This window comes from Piliocolobus tephrosceles, chromosome 14, assembly GCF_002776525.5.
Source record: "Piliocolobus tephrosceles isolate RC106 chromosome 14, ASM277652v3, whole genome shotgun sequence".
Taxonomy (NCBI): Eukaryota; Metazoa; Chordata; class Mammalia; order Primates; family Cercopithecidae; genus Piliocolobus; species Piliocolobus tephrosceles.
The window spans coordinates 34,188,127-34,205,605 of record NC_045447.1 but is presented as its reverse complement, the minus strand read 5'-3'; the positions used below and the strand labels follow the sequence as shown (position 1 = coordinate 34,205,605).

The 17,479-nt window shown below is 45.2% G+C and overlaps 1 protein-coding gene across 2 annotated transcripts in view; it reads right to left on the bottom strand.

Moving 5' to 3' along the window:
* Nucleotides 1–17,479, bottom strand: part of ABCA1 (ATP binding cassette subfamily A member 1) — a 146,677-nt gene that overhangs the window by 36,559 nt on the left and 92,639 nt on the right. For both annotated transcript variants that reach the window (XM_023202438.2, XM_023202430.2), the window contains exons 12-23: nucleotides 14,792–14,989; nucleotides 13,827–14,032; nucleotides 13,153–13,329; nucleotides 11,125–11,347; nucleotides 9,147–9,368; nucleotides 7,874–8,078; nucleotides 6,658–6,771; nucleotides 4,706–4,877; nucleotides 3,575–3,706; nucleotides 2,119–2,261; nucleotides 1,779–1,916; nucleotides 855–1,075 (exon numbers count right to left, since the gene is read on the bottom strand). In XM_023202438.2, the coding sequence (XP_023058206.2) occupies nucleotides 855–1,075; nucleotides 1,779–1,916; nucleotides 2,119–2,261; nucleotides 3,575–3,706; nucleotides 4,706–4,877; nucleotides 6,658–6,771; nucleotides 7,874–8,078; nucleotides 9,147–9,368; nucleotides 11,125–11,347; nucleotides 13,153–13,329; nucleotides 13,827–14,032; nucleotides 14,792–14,989 (2,151 nt within the window). The remainder of the gene's footprint in view (nucleotides 1–854; nucleotides 1,076–1,778; nucleotides 1,917–2,118; nucleotides 2,262–3,574; nucleotides 3,707–4,705; nucleotides 4,878–6,657; nucleotides 6,772–7,873; nucleotides 8,079–9,146; nucleotides 9,369–11,124; nucleotides 11,348–13,152; nucleotides 13,330–13,826; nucleotides 14,033–14,791; nucleotides 14,990–17,479) is intronic.

Below are 17,479 nucleotides of genomic sequence, written 5' to 3'. Positions count from 1 at the left end.
GATGCTGAATTTCTAACAAGTTCCCAGTGATCCTGATGCTGCTGGTCCTCAGACTGCACTTGAGTCAAGAGGCTCATTAAAAGGTAAATAAGTGGATAGGAGTTTAAGGTTGGGATGTAAATATGTTAGGTACCACTGGCTTCAACACACAAAGAAATCTCAGGCATGTACTGCGGTACAGGGGAAAACATACCTGTAATTGGGTCTGGTCCTACCACTGTTATTTACCTGCCGGGTGACCTTGAATAAGCTACCAAATCCCTATAAGCCTCACTTCCCTCATCTGGGATAATAAATATAGTTACCTTCTTCCCAGGGTTCCTCTGTACTTTAATTGAGATGATAGAGGTTAAAAAAAAAAAAAAAAAAAAAAAAAAAGGTTGTAAATGGTAACAATGCTATATAAAATTAACGATTATCATTATTTTCTTTTATGCCCAGAGTCTCTCTGGCATGAAATCAGTGCCTAATAAATATTGGCTGTTTTATAGTTTAAAAGTTAAGGTCAATGAGATTGAAAAGTAATGAGCAGGAACGCCAGGTCATTTGTAGCCAGGGCTCTTACCTCTTGACATGTCTCTTTTCTTGGACATAATAATGTCCTCTAAGGACCTTCTCCATCACTCTCTGTGCCTCATAGGAAAAGGAAAACGGGATTGAACAGAACTAGCACAATGGGAGCAGAGGGCTCCTTAGCTTTCCATGCCTGAGGTATGATATGATTTCCAAGGGGCAGAGCAGGGAGATGGTGGCTTCAACATGGCAAAAGGGGTGGAGGTGGGGAAACCATTCACAGCCAGCAAGTCCTGACTGCCCAGACCCAACACCAGCCCAGCACCAAGACTGCAGCTCACCTTTTTCAGGTATGACACAGTGCTACTACTGTTTCTGCAGGAACTGAGGGAGGATTCCACATCTTTCTTGACCAGGGTCAGGTAGTAGCCTGTTCCCAGCTGGTTCTTCAGAAACAGGGAGGAGCCCACACAGCACAGCTTCCCATGGGAGATGATGGCAATCCTGTCCCCCAGGATGTCCGCTTCATCCATGTGGTGTGTGGAGAGAATAATGGTGCGGCCTGCCAGGTACAAACACAAGTATGTGGGATGGGTGAGGCCTCTCAGTTCTCATTTATCACAGTGGCAGGGACTAGAGAGATATTAGCAGGGGTAAGCAGGGCAAAGAGACCTGGAAGCCACCTTTAACCCTGTATGGCTGTGACCCCTAGAATGGCAAAGCTTTGGATATGTATATAGGTACCGCATCCTGACAGAGGTAAGAACAGTAGCATTTATTTGGGAACTTGCTGTATGCCAGGCATCGTGCTAGGTGGTTTGTGTGCATTCTTATTTAATTTAATCTATGACATAAGCACTACTATTATTATCGGCAAAGAAAGTGAGACAAGTTGTGACTTTTCCAATGTCTCAGGACCAGCCAGAGTTGGCTCAAAGCCTGCCTGTGCTCCTCATACTGTACCACATCAGGTCTCTAACCAGAGAGCCCAATCGTCTCCCTGCCCCTCTCCCATTCCATTCATTTATGCATCCACCCTTTTGACTAACCATAAATTTAGTGCACCATGTTGGGGACAAAAAGATGGATAAAGACACAGCATCTCCTCTCAGGAATCTCAGTCTCAATGCCCTTTATCTCTTCTGTGATAACAGAAGAGAATCCCATGGCTTCACAGAAGAGTAGCCATGTGACACAACCATACTTCTTAAAAGCCCCCCACTCTCTCTCAGTCCATTTATTCAGAATAAATATACATCAGGCACCTTGTCGGTATTTCAGCAGCAGCTCCCATATTCCCCTGCGGGAGTAAGGGTCCACACCAGCTGTGGGTTCATCCAGAATGACAACCTTGGATCCCCCGACAAAGGCCAATGCCACAGATAGCTTTCTCTGCATTCCACCTACAAAAAGAAAAGTGAGACAAACTCCAGGACCAGCCCCAGACAGTGAGTGAAGGCAGAAGACCTGGGGACACAGCCAGGGACAAGTTTCTATTACCCACCTCACCCAGCCTGGGACCCTGGGGCAGTGCTGATTTTCCTCTGCGTGTGTGTAGCTGGAGGAGGAGGGGAGAGGTATAGGGAAGGTAGCTCTGGGCCGCACCTGACAGCTGGCTTGTTTTGCTTTTCAACTTGCTTGATGGCAAACCAACATCCAGGGCCATCTGCTCCATCTCTGCCTTCACGTGCTTCTCGGAGAGCCCTTTCAGGCGGGCATAGAACCAGATGTGTTCTTCGACAGTCAGCCTGAGGACAGGGAGGCAGGTCAGCTCTGGGCCCTACTAGATACCCCAGAATACAGTGTCCCCTAGCCCAGAACAGATGAGAGTGGGCATTATTTTCCTCTCCCTCACTCTTTTTTTTTTTTTTTTTTTTTTTACTTTATCAAGTTCTGAAAAAGAATCTTCAAGATTCAAGGTAGAACAATGGTGAGCAAGCACTTGAGCTGCTCAGGAAATCAAAGTGAAAGGTGACAGATCGCTTCCAACCTGTTTCCAGCAGGCCTGGCCACCATGCACCAGGCAGTTCCAGCTTTCAATTTCAGTGCCCCAAGATGTTGTCTGTAACGGGCTGTCCCCACAGCACGTCCACCAAGAAGTCAGCTCAGCACTCACCTGGAGCAGCCCTCCTGAACCTCAGGGGACCTCAGGCTCTGAAAGCAGGGAGGACCCTGCACGTGAGCCCCATGTGTTCACTTTAGATGAGGAGGGAGCATGTAAGCCCCAGCTGTTCACTTTAGATAACAAGAAACATAAGGGAAAAGCCTTGCCCAAGATTGCAGAGCTCAGGTCTCTCTCTGACTCCATCACTTGGGCTCCCTGGGGGCCTTATTGCTGATGGGACAACCTGAGTGGGAGCAAATGTCTTGAGCAGCAAATACAGGTCCATCATACCAGAGGCCTGAAGCACTACCAGGTCTGGGAAGTCTGCTCCAGGCCTCAGTAAGGAGTGTGGCGGGGGAGAGCATGGGCTAAAGGGCCCTCCAGCATGACAATAATGGAAAGCAACGTTTCCCAAGCCCCCATCCACTGGTTGGGCTGAAGTCACCTCTCCAGCTCAACCATTACCTCCCACTTCTCCTAAAATCAAAGAACAACTAGGTCTCAAGGTGTTCAGGGAGGTGAGCCTGCCACATTCAAAGAAAGTAAAATGCGGCCGGACGCAGTGGTTCATGCCTGTGTTCCCGGCACTTTGGGAGGCCATGGTGGGCGGATCACAAGTCAAGACATTGAGCCCATCCTGGCCAACATGGTGAAACCCTGTCTCCACTAAAAATACAAAAATTAGCTGGGCATGGTGGTGTGTGCCTAGAGTCCCAGCTACTCGGGAGGCTGAGGCAGGAGAACTGCTTGAACTTGGGAGGCCAAGGTTGCAGTGAGCACCACTCTGCACTCCAGCCTGGCTACAGAGCAAGACTCTGTCTCAAAAAAAAAAAAAAAAAAGAGAGAGAGAGAAAACAAAAGCACAACACAGTAAAATGCTTAAGTCCCACTCCTCCCATGATGGCGTGACACACACATCCAGAAAGGGCCTATTCTTAACAGGCTGCTGGTACTCACATGTCAAACAGCACATTATGCTGGGGACAGACCCCCAGGTTCTGCCGGATGGTGCTCATCTCAGAGCGAATGTCTTTTCCCAGGATGTAGGCCGTGCCCGAGGTCGGGGGGAACAACCCAGTCAGGATTGACCTGAGGACAAAAATTTAGAAGTACAGGGGTCAGGGTTGACCTACCCTTAACTCTAGATACTCCATTCAGGCTGCAGAGAGAACAGAAAACCATCCCTCCCACCAGCCCCATTCCTTTCTAATGAACCCTACCAGACCCAAACAAAGCAAAGCAGTCCTTCTACTTTAGTAAATAACTACAAGTGGGCCTATGTGTTAGAAATGCCAATTTTAGTGTGAGCATTTTTTAAACCAAGTTTCCAATTTGCAATGAAAGTATACTTTAAAAAAATATATTTTCTATGCCTAACGTCGCACACATGGAAATGGACAAACAAGAACATATTATTCAAAGATAAAAATAATTTTTATGTTAGGTAGTAGGATTTCTGACTACCTTTGAAAAATCTTCTGAAAAGCTCATAATATATTAATTTTATGTTTTAAAAAAAGATTAAAAGGAAACAGGAAAGAATGTCACCCCCCAAAGATATACCCTTTGGAATGGTTGAGGAATCACGCTGGAAGCCACTGAGGCTAACGCTGGTGCTTTACAGTCCCTGATGCCTCCTGACACTACCTGCTGTAAGGTCCTTGAGGTCCCAGGGAAGGCAGTGAAGCCAGCTGCCCAGCTGCTTCTCACATCTGCTTAGAGACAGAGTTCATGGGAATTGCCAACTCCCTCCAACATATGTAATCTGTCTTTTCGTGGCTACAGGTTCCAAGACCACTGCAGAATTCTGTGAACTACATGGAAAGGGTCATCTGAGGCCCCAGCCTGCTTTAGGCTGAAGAAATAACATCTAGAGGCCCCAGCCTGTTTTAGGCTGAAGAAATAACATCTAGAAAACTAGCACATGGAAAGACACTAGTGATTACATAACATTTTCACACTCGGCAACTCCTCATGTGCTCCTGCCCTTGTCCCAGGGACCAGCATGGTTTCCTAAGGTATAAATTTCTAACTCTACTGCAGAACCCTCCTGTGGCTGATTCTGTGGGAAATACACCCTCTTCTTACATGGTGGTCGTCTTCCCCGCTCCGTTGTGGCCCAGGAAGGAGGTGATCTGGCCCTCATAAAAATTCAGTGCCAGGCCATCGACAGCCACCTTCATCCCATCTCGGTAGACTTTTACCAGGTTCTGAATGGACACGCCCAGCTTCAGATGGGTGGGCTCCTCCTCCATGCAGACTGTGACAGGAGAGAAGAAATGAACCCACAGAAAGCACTGAGGAGTGGAGGTTAAGGACGCATGGCGCTGCGCTCGTACTCTCAGCAATGCCTTCTCTCCATGTCCACCCTGGTTTCACAGGCAGGCAGGAGGCTACAAATGTTTATGTAAGGCCTATTTGGATATTGATGTTGGTGATGAGAATACAATGATACAGGAGCATTCAGAGTCTATTGGGAAAAGGACTTGATAAACAATTAAAATACAGGATGCTGAAAAGTTGTTTCAAAAATACATCTAAAAATGCCATGTAACTGTGATACCTCCCTCCCAGGGAACACTACTACTCAGCAGTGAAGAGGAATGAACTGATGACACATACAACTTGGATAGATCTCAAGGGAATTGTGCTGAGTGAAAAAAAAAAAAAAAAGCCAGTATCAAAAGGATACCTACTGTATGGTTCCATTTATGTAACATTCTGAAAATAATAAAACTGTAAAAATGAGGAACGCATTAGTGGTTGAGAGGTGTCAGGAACTGAGAAAGAAGGGAGATGGCTGTGGCCATTAAGGGGTAACATGAAGGAGCTTTGTGACAATGAGACATTTCTGCAGCTTGATTGAGCTAGTAATTACATGAATTCACACATGATGAAACTGCATAGAACTAAATACATACACACACAAATGAGTGCACATAAAGCTAGTGAAATCTGAAGAAGGTTTGTGAATTGCACCAATGTCAATTTCATGGTTTTGATATTATTCTATAGTTATGCATGGTGCTACCATTGGGGAAACCCCCTCGTGTAACTTTTCTTACTTCTTGTGAGTCTATAATTGTTTTTAAAAAACAAGATTTTCTTTCATGTGCCATGGAAGTTCAGGGTAGAGAGTGACTGACTACCTGAGAACCAAGGAGGGATGCTCAGGGGTGGGGATCCTGAACTAGATCTTGGAGAGAAAGGAGGAATTGAGAAGATAGGCAAGTTAGAGAGAAGGTTCTCCTGTGAGAGCAAACAGTACATACAAAGGCATGGGGGTGTGGAAGAACATGACATATTCCAGCAACTGTGAGCATTTCTAGGTGACCGAAATATGAGCTAGGTGTAGAGAGGAGGTAGGAGAAGATGATTAGGAACAGCAGGCAAGCGTGCTACATTCAGGAGCATCATACTTTTACCAAGGGCAATCAGGGGATGGCCACAGAAGAGACTAGCAAAAAAGGGACCTATTAAACACTTAGGAAGCCACTCTAAGCACAAAGAACCCAGAAGGCAGAGCCTTTGATGAGCTGTGGACTTCTCTGCCTGCAGTCAGGAGCCAAGAGAGGATTAGGGATCTGGGTAATGAAGGGTGATTATGTTACAAAGCATAGGCTGAGCTCTGTGGTAGCCACTTGGTCTCAGCCCACACAGGCTCACACACAGGTCACCATGACAAGGTAGGCAGCGAGGCTACGGTTCCACAATCATGCTTGTCTTTACCTCTTTCTTCTAGCTTGTTAGGAGAGCATGAAATATGCGTTTGGGAGGGGGCAAGTAAAAGATACTTTTCTAGAAGCCAAGACAACAAAGAAAATGTCCCTCAGGGATCCAGACCGTGAACTCCCAACGGGTCAACAGCATTGGACATAAATGGCATGGGAGGATTTGGAAAGGGACCCTGCATGTGATTTCTCTGCCCCTAGAGTGGTTTCAGAGTCTTTTAGAAAGGCAGGAGACATCGCTTGCCCCCAACAGTTAGCAGAGGCAGCAGCACTAGGTTAAAGAAAGAGCAGGAGGTCAACAGCACTTACCTTCTGACATTCTCTTTTGGTTGGAACCAGGGTAGCTCTTCTCATCACTTTCCTCACCAAACCAGTAGGACTTGGTGCAAGGAAAATACCAGGGCCTGGGAATTCCATACTGGCCTGAAAGCAAAGCACAGCTATGAGCCAAGCTCGGCGCCATCCCAGTATTCTGAGGGTTTCCCAGCCAGGTCCATTTCCTCCTTGACACATTCTTTGGGGAAGGAACAGATTGGAATGGAAGTGGGCAAAGGGGAAGCAAACATTTGCTGAAACCTGCTATGTACAATGTACATTCTGCACCTCAATAAGTCCTTCCAACAACCCACGGGGCAGGTGCCATCCCCATTTTAGAGATGAGGAAAGTGAGGGATAAGGAGCCTATCCAAGGTCCCTCGGCCAGTAAGTTCAGGACTCAGAATTTAAATCCAGAATCTGCATGCTGCAAAATTGCATATTCAATGAATGAAGTTCAGGCAGGAGTAATAAATATTTCATGTATACCTCCTTAGGGGAGGATCAGAAGGTGGACCAAAAAGGGTTAAATCTTGCTGTCTCAGAATTTGATCTCATATGAAAGTTTGTCCCAAGGCAGGTTCCTCTTGGACTTGGTCAAGAAGAGGTATTAAGAAAGAAGTACTAAAGAAAAATTCAACATGAATTTTTACTGAATGCTAATTAAATCACGGGCAGGCCTTAGAGCTAGTATGTTTAATTATTAACAACCTGTACTCAGGAAACAGAACATCTCCTAGTTGTACCCCCTCTGGGGACACAGAAATACAGAATTGGGTGAGCACTGGGAGGATTCGCATGGGCTTATTGACCCAGTGTAACCGAAGTGGATTCTCCTCCATGTACCAACACTTAACAGTTGTGTGACCACAGCTGGTTACTTAACATCTTTGAGTCACAGTTCTCTTATTTGAAAATTGCTGGTTATTATAGTAACTACTTCAGAGTAGCCTTGTGAGAATTAAATGAAGCAATGTGTATAAAACATTTTGCATGCTGCCTGGCACACAGTTTTCAAGAAACAAGTGCTATACAAGTAGTGACAATTGTACTTTCAGCATCAGCTGCCTGTCCTTGGACTATCTGTTTACTATAGATCTATAGCCCAAACCACTTCCCACGGAGGCCCATGCACTGCAGAGATTCTAGCACAATGAAAGGAAAATAGCTAGAAGTCATATTTTCCTAATAGATGCCCAAAGCAGTGTACCTGGAAAGACAGCCTCGATGTACCAGGTCATCACCCCATAGAGGAAGGTGTCAAACAGCATCATGGAAACTGAAGTGGTGAGATTGAAGCCATCTTCCTCCATAGGACTCTCAAACAGGTTGTCCCACTGCACTCCAATGCCTTGCTCCTCAAAAAGGGCGAAGTACTCACAGCCAAACCCAAAAGCCACAGGAGACAGCAGGCTCTGTGAGAAACAGGCAAAGTCACCTATCCAGTTTCTGGTCTCTCTCATTTTTCTATCTCTTCTAGTGTAAATTACACCTGGAGAAATTTGAATTTGCAAAATGGATCAGTCATACGGTGCAGAAGTAGTATTTACCTATGGAATCCCTTTAGGGGAGTGGTGGGCTACCAAGTAACATATAAAATGATTCAACTTGTAACCACTCATTCATTATACACAAACATTTCAGAAATGCATATACAATGAAGTATAAAACTTTTAAAACTTTATGTTTCCAAAGATGTCCCAAGGCTCAGCAATCCTGTTCCCCCGCACATGTGTGCATACCCACAGTCCCCTGAGGCTCCCTGCTCAGCCAAGGATGGCTCAGGATCAGAGGTGCCTGTCTGGGGCTGCTGATGCCCACAGAGCCCAGACTGAGGCATCAGGAGCATCCTATGACTGATTCATAGCTTTCCTTATAAGTGACCTGGGGACATCTGACAGCTTGCACTTGCAGGGGTTCACACACTATCCAAGATTTCCCCCTGCTCTGTACAAGGGAAGGAAGGGTCCAAGTCAGGAATTTGTGGGAAGATGAGGCACCTGCTCCTCAGTTGTGTTTAGTTCATAAAATATTACTCAAGCAAAACACCATACCGGACACAAGGAAGACAAGAGAGGCCATCTCTGACCTCAAGACTTTTCAGTTCTATCTGTGGCCTTGACTTTGTCATGAGTTTAACATAGCCAACAGAGCTGGGAGATAAAGGGCAGAGACGGTGTCTGTTGCCTGAAGCCATTTCTCAATGCCATTTATCCCCAGCCCAGTTCAAGATGCAGTCTGGCTCTCAGAAAAATTCCATTCAATTCAATTCAACCAGGATTCACTGAGAAGACTAAAGGTAAACAATTTAATAAAACACAATCCTTGCCCTTAACCCTTAAAGAGCTTAGAATCTAGAGCAAAGGTTCATGTCCCATTGGAAAGAGACTATCAATTCTGTTCTCAACTTGCTGCTTTTATTCAGGGACTTCAAAGGAAGGTCAAATGCCTACAGCCACTGAAGAAAGACCAGAGGTACTCACAGCGAAGATCTTGAGTGTGAAGCCCACATAGTCCTGCCACGCCACACACAGAACGTAGGGCAGGTACAGAGTGAAGTAGATGATGCCCCCACAGGCTGCCGCCAGGTTGGCTCTGGAGAAGAGTGTGCTAATCAGGAAGCACTGCAGGATGGTCACCACAGCAAACACGGACAGGAAGACAAACACCACGCTGGGGTCACTGTAGGGCAGCAGGTTTCCTAACTGGGAAGGAAGAGACACATCAAATGCGCTGCCTCAACAATCCCGAGCACTCACTTGTATGATCTACAGAAAAAAGACAGGGTTTATTCCTATTCATGTTAGAGACAATGCAGAGGGGTAATGCTGTTCATCTTTCTGATGAGGAAACTGATCATAACCATCATAAAGAAGATAAGTGATTTACCCAAGACTACACAGAAAAATAATGGCAGAGTTATGAATACAACAGAGTCCAGGGCTTTCTACGCATCTCAGTGGGCGAGTTTGCTCTTTGTTTCTTCAATAGGTAATTTTAACTGGTTTCTTCTTATATAAGGACTAAGACTAGTGGCACCACAGAAGAGCTGTGGGAGATAATGTCCCACGTAACTTTTCTCTCTAAAAGTCAAGGGAAACGGCCTGGCAACTTGACTTTCCCCCTTGATCACTGTGGATTCTGCATTCCCACAATCATCCAAACTCTTGTGAGTATTTTGAGCTTATCTCTGGCTGATGGGTAGACATGTGCAGGACCCACCAGCATGCAGTTGTCTCAGAGCAGCTCTTATGCACCAATCATGGGACCACCAGCCCTGCCACTGACCTCGCCCTTGCAGTTAGATAACGGAGCAGGGGGAAGGGGTTGCTTTCAGCAAGAACTGTATCCTACTGTGGAACCCCAATAAAGTCCTTGACCTTCCTGAGCCTCATTTCCTTATCTGTTAAAAGGGTTAGTGAGGATAGAATAAGACAGCCCATGTGATGTGTTTAAACAGTCCTTGGCAATCAGTAGGAACTATTTGTAACAGATGGTAGCTAGCATTAAATTAATTAGTTCTTATTTCTTTGTACTCCCTTTGCTTTAAAAACATTTATTTTTACCTGATGCATCTTTATATGAAATGCTTGCAGAGAAAGAAAATTCGGATATAAATATACTAATGTATGGTGCAGACACCAAACTGCACTACCCAGAGTCCCCATTCAGGGAAGGCATGTTGCCCAGCTGTCGGTAGACGGCCTTAGGCATCAGCAACTCTGGGTTTATCACAGCAGCAGAGAGCCATGTAGGCCCTGGGGCATGACCTTCCCAGGGCAGCCCACATCCAACAATTGGTTGAGAGGGCTGGGGTAGGAGGTGGTGTCAGGGGGGAGGCACTGGGGGAGCACAAAGGGCTGGATGTTTCAGCTTGATGAAGAACAACTCCAACAAGCTGCATATTCTCTAGAGTGCCCCACGGGGTTAGCCCTGTATCACAGTTCAACTCCTCCCTCTGCCCAATCCTGCATCTTCCATCTTCCATATCCCTTCCACAGGTATTGAGCCCTCGTAAATACCCATACATCAAACTCTATTGCAGCCTCTGCTTCCAGACAGTCTAACCTGCAACAATATATATCCTTCTGATTACTGTTCTTAGAAACTTAGGAAGAATCGCCACCCAATATATCTAAGAAAATAAATAGCTCTCAGATGCTGCCATGAATCACTACCAACTAGACAGCATGGCACAATTGAGCGTGTGGTTATCTGGAAAGCATGAACCCTGCACTCTCGTCCTGCTTAGCTGCTACCCAGCTGGGTTGACCCTGGGCAAGTCACTGCCCCTCCCTGGGCTTCACTTTCCCCAACTATAAATTGACGAAATTGCAGAAAAGGATAGGTATGACCCGTTCTCTACATGAGGCTTCAGTTTTTTTTCTTCTTCTCCTCCCTTACCCTGTGTTGAGCTGTTTTGGAGTTCCCTGGCAGGGAACACAGGGTGAGCTGCCTTACCTTCAGGATAACCACCAGCAAGCCAGCGCTCACAAGAAGAGGAATGAGGCTACTAATGAACCAGCTAAACCAGAGGATGCTGTTGTCCAGGCCCATGATCCGCATGGTCTCTTTCAGCCGCGCCTCCTTCTCATACACAATGCCCTTGATGATCACAGCCACTGAGTAAATCCAGGCCAGTGTCATGAAGAGGGGCATTGACCGGCTCATCACCCGCAGAAAGCTGGAGGCCCCAAGGAAGGACAAGGGGAGAAAGAAAGACACACATGAGCCAGGGTGATGGGCCAAGGCCCCTGAGCCTGCATGCTAGAGGGAGCACCACATCTGGGCCACAGAAGGAAAGGCACTCTGGACTCTGAAATGTACATATGACCCAATGCTTCATAAGCAACGCAACGTAGAGAAAAAAACAAAGCTAACAAAATGTTGCCAAACCAAATCTCTTTGGGGGCTTGCTTCAGTAACTAGGTAACTGTGAGCCATACTTAAACTAAAGGTAGATTATTTTAAAGTACTAAAAACCAAAACAAAATACCAACTCATTCTCTCACAAAAGTTCAACATCTCCAAAGTCATCTCACTATTGACTTGCTTATCGTAACTCTACTCACAGCACAGACATACACTTCAGGCAGCTCTTGTCAGTAATGTTGCAGATTCCAAGCTAGAGTAGAAAATGCAGATGTGCAAAGTAAAAGGGACACAGATTCTGGACCCTGAACTTGAGGCTCAGGTTAAAGCTTTATCATGCAGGCACAAACTCACTACATGACAACAGCCACCAGCTCTTAATGCCTATAAACTCCTGTGCCCTGTCTTAAGACATCCTTTCTAGAGTAAACCTTGGCTTAGGGGTCTTTGTAAAACTCTTCCTTTGAAAAATTCCAGCTAATTGTTTAGAAGGTAAAAAAACAGGATAATTTCTGGTGACCTGGAAAAGCTATAGATAGCCATACAAGGAAACAGACTGCTCAATGCAAAACAGACAGCCAATAAAAGGAGAACCCTGCTCCTCCTGCATCCTGATCCTTACACACACACACACACACACACACACAGGCACACACATACACACATCCCATCACCACCACCATCACCAACAATAACAGGGAATAACAGAATTTCCAGAATCTGGAAGAGATATTACATATTTCAAATGTTTGCAATAACTACACCTCTGCCCGTTCTCTTAGAAGAAATCATTACATCCAAAGGCATAGTTCCCACAATGAGAACTTGGCAGCTTAGTGACTCAGCACTAAAAGATTTTCTAAAAAGTCTAAGAGGAAGAAGCTTTGTTCAGTTTTATTTGGGTTGTTCTGAAATGTGGTTTACCACCTAGGGAGAAGTGCACACATTTACATAAAGTGTGCTTTTTTTAAGTTTAGATTCTGTTTCTGCATCTGGAGGTATGTGTGAGTATGTGCTTGCATGTGTTTTTCATGACACTTTTTAAGCTTGCAGATTGAGCAAATTTTGACCAAAAGGGTAGAGTGTAAAAAATTAAAGTGGCAGGCTCGGTGTGGTGGCTCATGCCTGTAATCCCAGCACTTTGGGAGGCTAAGGAGGGTGGATTGCCTGAGCTCAGGAGTTTGAGACCAACCTGGGCAACAGAGTGAAACCTCGTCTCTATTAAAATACAAAAAATTAGCCAGACGTGGCGGCATGCGCCTATAGTCCCAGCTACTGTGGAGGCTGAGGCAGGAGAATAGCTTGAACCTGGGAGGCAGAGGTTGCAGTGAGCCGAGATCAAGCCACTGCACTCCAGCCTGGGCGAGAGAGAGCAAGACTCCATCTCAAAAAAAATAAAAATAAAAAAATAAAAGTGGCAACCATGGATGAGAAGCAAAGAGGTTTACTAGTGTGTGCACATATATGTATGTCTGTCATGTGGCTGCAACTGTTGACAACTTACATCAGGCATCTTATTTCCAGATCATTCACACGTGCGTGCACACGCTCACACACATACACCCCCATCTGGCACAGTATAAACTGGTTAAATACAGTGGCTTGCAGGTAACTTACATGTCATCAACATAACAGGGATAGGGCATCTGTTGCATATAGACACCAGTTTTCTTCTCGGTGCCTGTCAGCACCCTGATGATTGCCTGTTCCACCACATCCTGCAAGTAGGCGAAGCCGCCCCAGACGTACCGCATGTCCTCAAAGGGGTCAGCTCGAGGACCAGGGTCCCAGTACCTAAAACCAAACCACAGGTAATCAACCATTCCTTTGGAACCATACAATACAAAAACCAATCACCCAAAACCCCGCTAGCCTTACCAAGCCCCTGTTTCTACTTTTGTATCTTTTTTTTTTTTTTTTGGAGATGGAGTTTCACTCTTATTGCCCAGGCTGGAGTGCAATGACATGATCTCGGCTCACTGGAACCTCCACCTCCTGGGTTCAAGTGATTCTCCTGCCTCAGCCTCCTGAGTAGCTGGGATTACAGGCGCCTACCACCAAAATTCCTGGAATTAATTCCCTTGAGTAGAAATGCTAAATCAAAAGGTACTGACATTTTATGAGCTTTGAAAAACCTTCCAGCAAGGCATGTACCAGTTTCACCAAAATCATGACACCAAGTTGAGTTTTTTTGTTGTTGAAATTTCTACCAAATTCGTAAAGTACCTCTTTTCCTAGTAGGTGCTCTGGACCTCCCCAAGACCAGGCTGGTGTGATGGGATTCCACTTACCCATCCTTGATTTTATTTGTCCTCTCCACATTGTCAATGTCCATTCGGATCTTGTACTTGACATGGTGGGGCAGCTCAATGCTGCCTGGAGTAATTCCAGTGAACACAATACCAGCCCAGAACTTCCTCTCATCCAGCAGCTCCATGGACTTGTTAATAAGCCGGACTTCTGTTACTATGGGTTCCAGCTTGTTCAGGTTGACACACTGGTAGAAGAACAGCCTTCGTGAGAACACTGGCAGCCAGGACAGCAAGCAGTCAGTGGCTGAGACAAATCCTACCCTAGGAGGCAAGGGCTGACTATATGACTGCTTATCCTCGCTCTCTAATCCTTTCTAACGTAGTTTTCCAATCGTCAACCAAGGATGGAGGATTTTGGTTTTTCACTGTAATTTAAGAGAAATTCTGAGAATAATTTAGAGATATGTTATTTATTGACTTTATGGAGGAAAAGAGGTTAAAACAATGATCTTATCTTACTTTTCTGTTTTCTTAGCAATTCTGAGTCACAGCAACTAACCAGCCAACCAAACAGACCAAAACACTTCTTACCCATCCCTATTGATATGATTTTTAATATAAAATTTAAAAAATTTAATTGGACCTGAATTAGATTGTAGGTAAGTTTCACAAATAATGCCTTTTATTAAGGGAATGCTTTGCTGCCATTAGTCACTGAGATAGGAAAACCTAGAAAAAAATGGGTAGAAACATTCTCTTGAGCCTATATAGAATAAAGCTAGAGTTCATTTACTAAAGCTAGAGTTTATCCAGTCACTCAACCACTCAACTAACATTTATTGAGTGCCTTTTGTTACCAAATCCTGCCTTAGGCTTGAGGGATACTTTTGTAAATGAGACTATACATTATTTCTAAAACTGCCTCCTGCCTAAACCTTATTGTAGCGTCTCAGAGAAAGCAGCCGTTAAGTCTTTTCTAAATGATCCAAGCAACAGATTCTCACCTCCATGAAACGAGATACGGTCCGGATTGCCTGGTTAGTCTCGTTGAAAGCTTCTCTCCAGGTGTACACAGAACCATTACTGGACTGGACATCCTCTGGGTGCTTGGCCAAAAATGCCACAATGTCTTGGGCTGTCCAATCTAAGCCATCCAACTGCTGTTCCCAAAAGTGGTCATTGCCCCTGCTGTCCAACAGCATCTGCCATTCCAGTGAGAAAGCACAAGAACTAAACACCAACTAAATCTTGATGAGCACTATATAGCTTACAAAATACTTGCATGTAACACTGTCATTGTTTTATCCTCACAGAAAACTGTGAGGTAGATGACAGTGTCCCTATTTTATATGTGAGAAGACTGGGGTTGAAGAAAAAAGAGTATGATTTTAACGAGGACTTGGTCATAGTATTAGTAGATATGGAGCTGGGACTCAAAGTCAGACCAGTCTGAATTCACAGTCCACGTGCTTTCCACTATACCAAACAGCTCACTTCACAGTATTAACTACAGTAACAACACTTCCCTTATAGTTACTATGTTGAATAGTTTATATGCTTCACCTCACACAAGTCCATGAAGAGGGTACTTTTATTTTCTTGCCTTTTGTTTGTTGTTGTCATTTTGAGACAGTGTCTCGCTCTGTTGCCCAGGCTGGAGTGCAGTGATGGAATCACAGCTCACCGCAGCCTTGACCTCCCAAGCCCAAGTGATCCTCCCATCTCAGCCTACCAAGTAGCTAAGACTACAGGTGCCCACCACCATACCTGGCTAATTTTTAAATTTTTCATAGAGACAGAGTCTTGCCATGTTGCCTGGGCTGGTCTTGAACACCTGAGCTCAAGTGATTCTCCCACCTCAGCCTCCCAAAGTGCTGGGATTACAGGCACAAGCCACCAGCACAGTGAGTATCCTTTTAATATTTCCCATTTTATAGATGAGAAAACTGAAGTTCAGAGAGGTTAAGTCTCTAAGATTAGGTTACGCAGCTATTAAGTAGCAAAGCCAGAATGAAAGCATAAGCCCTCTGTTTCTAGTGCACCTCCCCTCCCCACTGTGTTCTATCACCTTCCTCTTCTGAGACCCAGTCTGTTGATCCCACATAAAAACCCTAACCCTAGACTCAATTCCTTCTTACTGCTTAGTTTAGAAAAATAATGCTTAGCTGCTGGTTAAACCAACTAAAGTACAATCTTTTCCAACTGCAGGATGTACAGGTCATGATGCAAACAAGGCCTATTTCCATTTCTTGTTCCCTTGCCAGTTGGTTCCTCACATGGGTCAACGCGAAAGAGAAGGACAGATCAACCCGCTGCTCAATCAGCAGATCCAGAGGGGCCAAGGCAGAGGCCTGCACAGATGTGCTGCCAGAAAAACAGCAGCTGCAAACTCAGCAAAAAGGAGACGCAACTCCTGTCACAGCATCAAGAGAGAAGATGAAGCCCTGGTTCTACTGAACTGGAGTCTCCAAGGGTCTGAAAACTGCTGCTTTATAAAAAAATCGGTCTTATTTTCACTAACGTTATAAGCTTTCCCCATTTGCGGCTTTGTATTTATTATTTTAATGGGAGCATAATGATTTTATAGAGTATATATAATTTCATTAATTATTCCTATAGTGCTGAACATTTAGTCTATTTCCAATTTCTCACAAGAACAATATAGCAATAACATTTTCTCTCATACGGTGACTTCTTTAAAATTATTTCAGTAGGCTACATCCCTGGAGGTGGGTGGAATGGAGGTATGCAGGATAGCACGTTTTAAAATGGTTCTTGAAATTTTCATTCCAAATTGCTTTCCAGTAGAGAACAGCAATTTATACCATCACCAGGAAGATATGCGTGTATTTCTGTTAACATAACAGACACAAAATTGTACCTCACAAGTTCACAGAGGCCAGGGTTAGCAATTCTGAAGCCACTTTATTGGGAACAAACAAAAGCAGAGTGAAGAGACGCAGCCTTTAGGGTGAAGTCAACCCTGCCCAGCATGGCTTCTAAAAAGAACAGCAAGGCTAGAAAGATGTGCTCACTGAGCTTGCTGAGCACGTAGCCCCTCTAGGGTGCTCGCGAAGGGCAGGAGACCTAAGACTGCCCACGGGACTGGAGACAGCGAGAAATCAAGATCCAAGGATGAGGGGCTAAAAGCAGCTCAGAAAAGAGAGCAAATCAGTGTCAGAGGGTTCCATGACTCGCCCGAGAGAGGTGCCCTGGGACCGATGGGATGAGGCAACAGGGGTAGACAGTGCCAGAGACCGCAGAGAGATCAGAGCTACCCCCCAGCAGAAGCAGAAACCTCAGCCATCACCTCGTGTAGGAGATGCCAAGCTGCAGGGGGTGACAAGCTCATGTTTGTGGAATTAAATAAACACTCTTTAAGAGAGGGAAGAAAGGCCGGGCGTGGTGCCTCATGCCTGTAATCCCAGCACTTTGGGAGGTCAAGGCAGGTGGATCACCTGAGGTCAGGAGTTCAAGACCAGCCTGACCAACACGGTGAAACCCCATCTCCACTAAAAATTAAAAAATTAGCCGGGCACAGTGGCATGTGCCTGTAATCCCAGCTACTCTGGAGGCTGAGACAGGAGAATTGCTTGAACCCAGGAGGCGGAGGCTGTGGTGAGCCAAGATCATGCCACTGTATTTCAGCCTGGGTGACAGAGCAAGACTCTGTCTTTAAAAAAAAAAAAAAA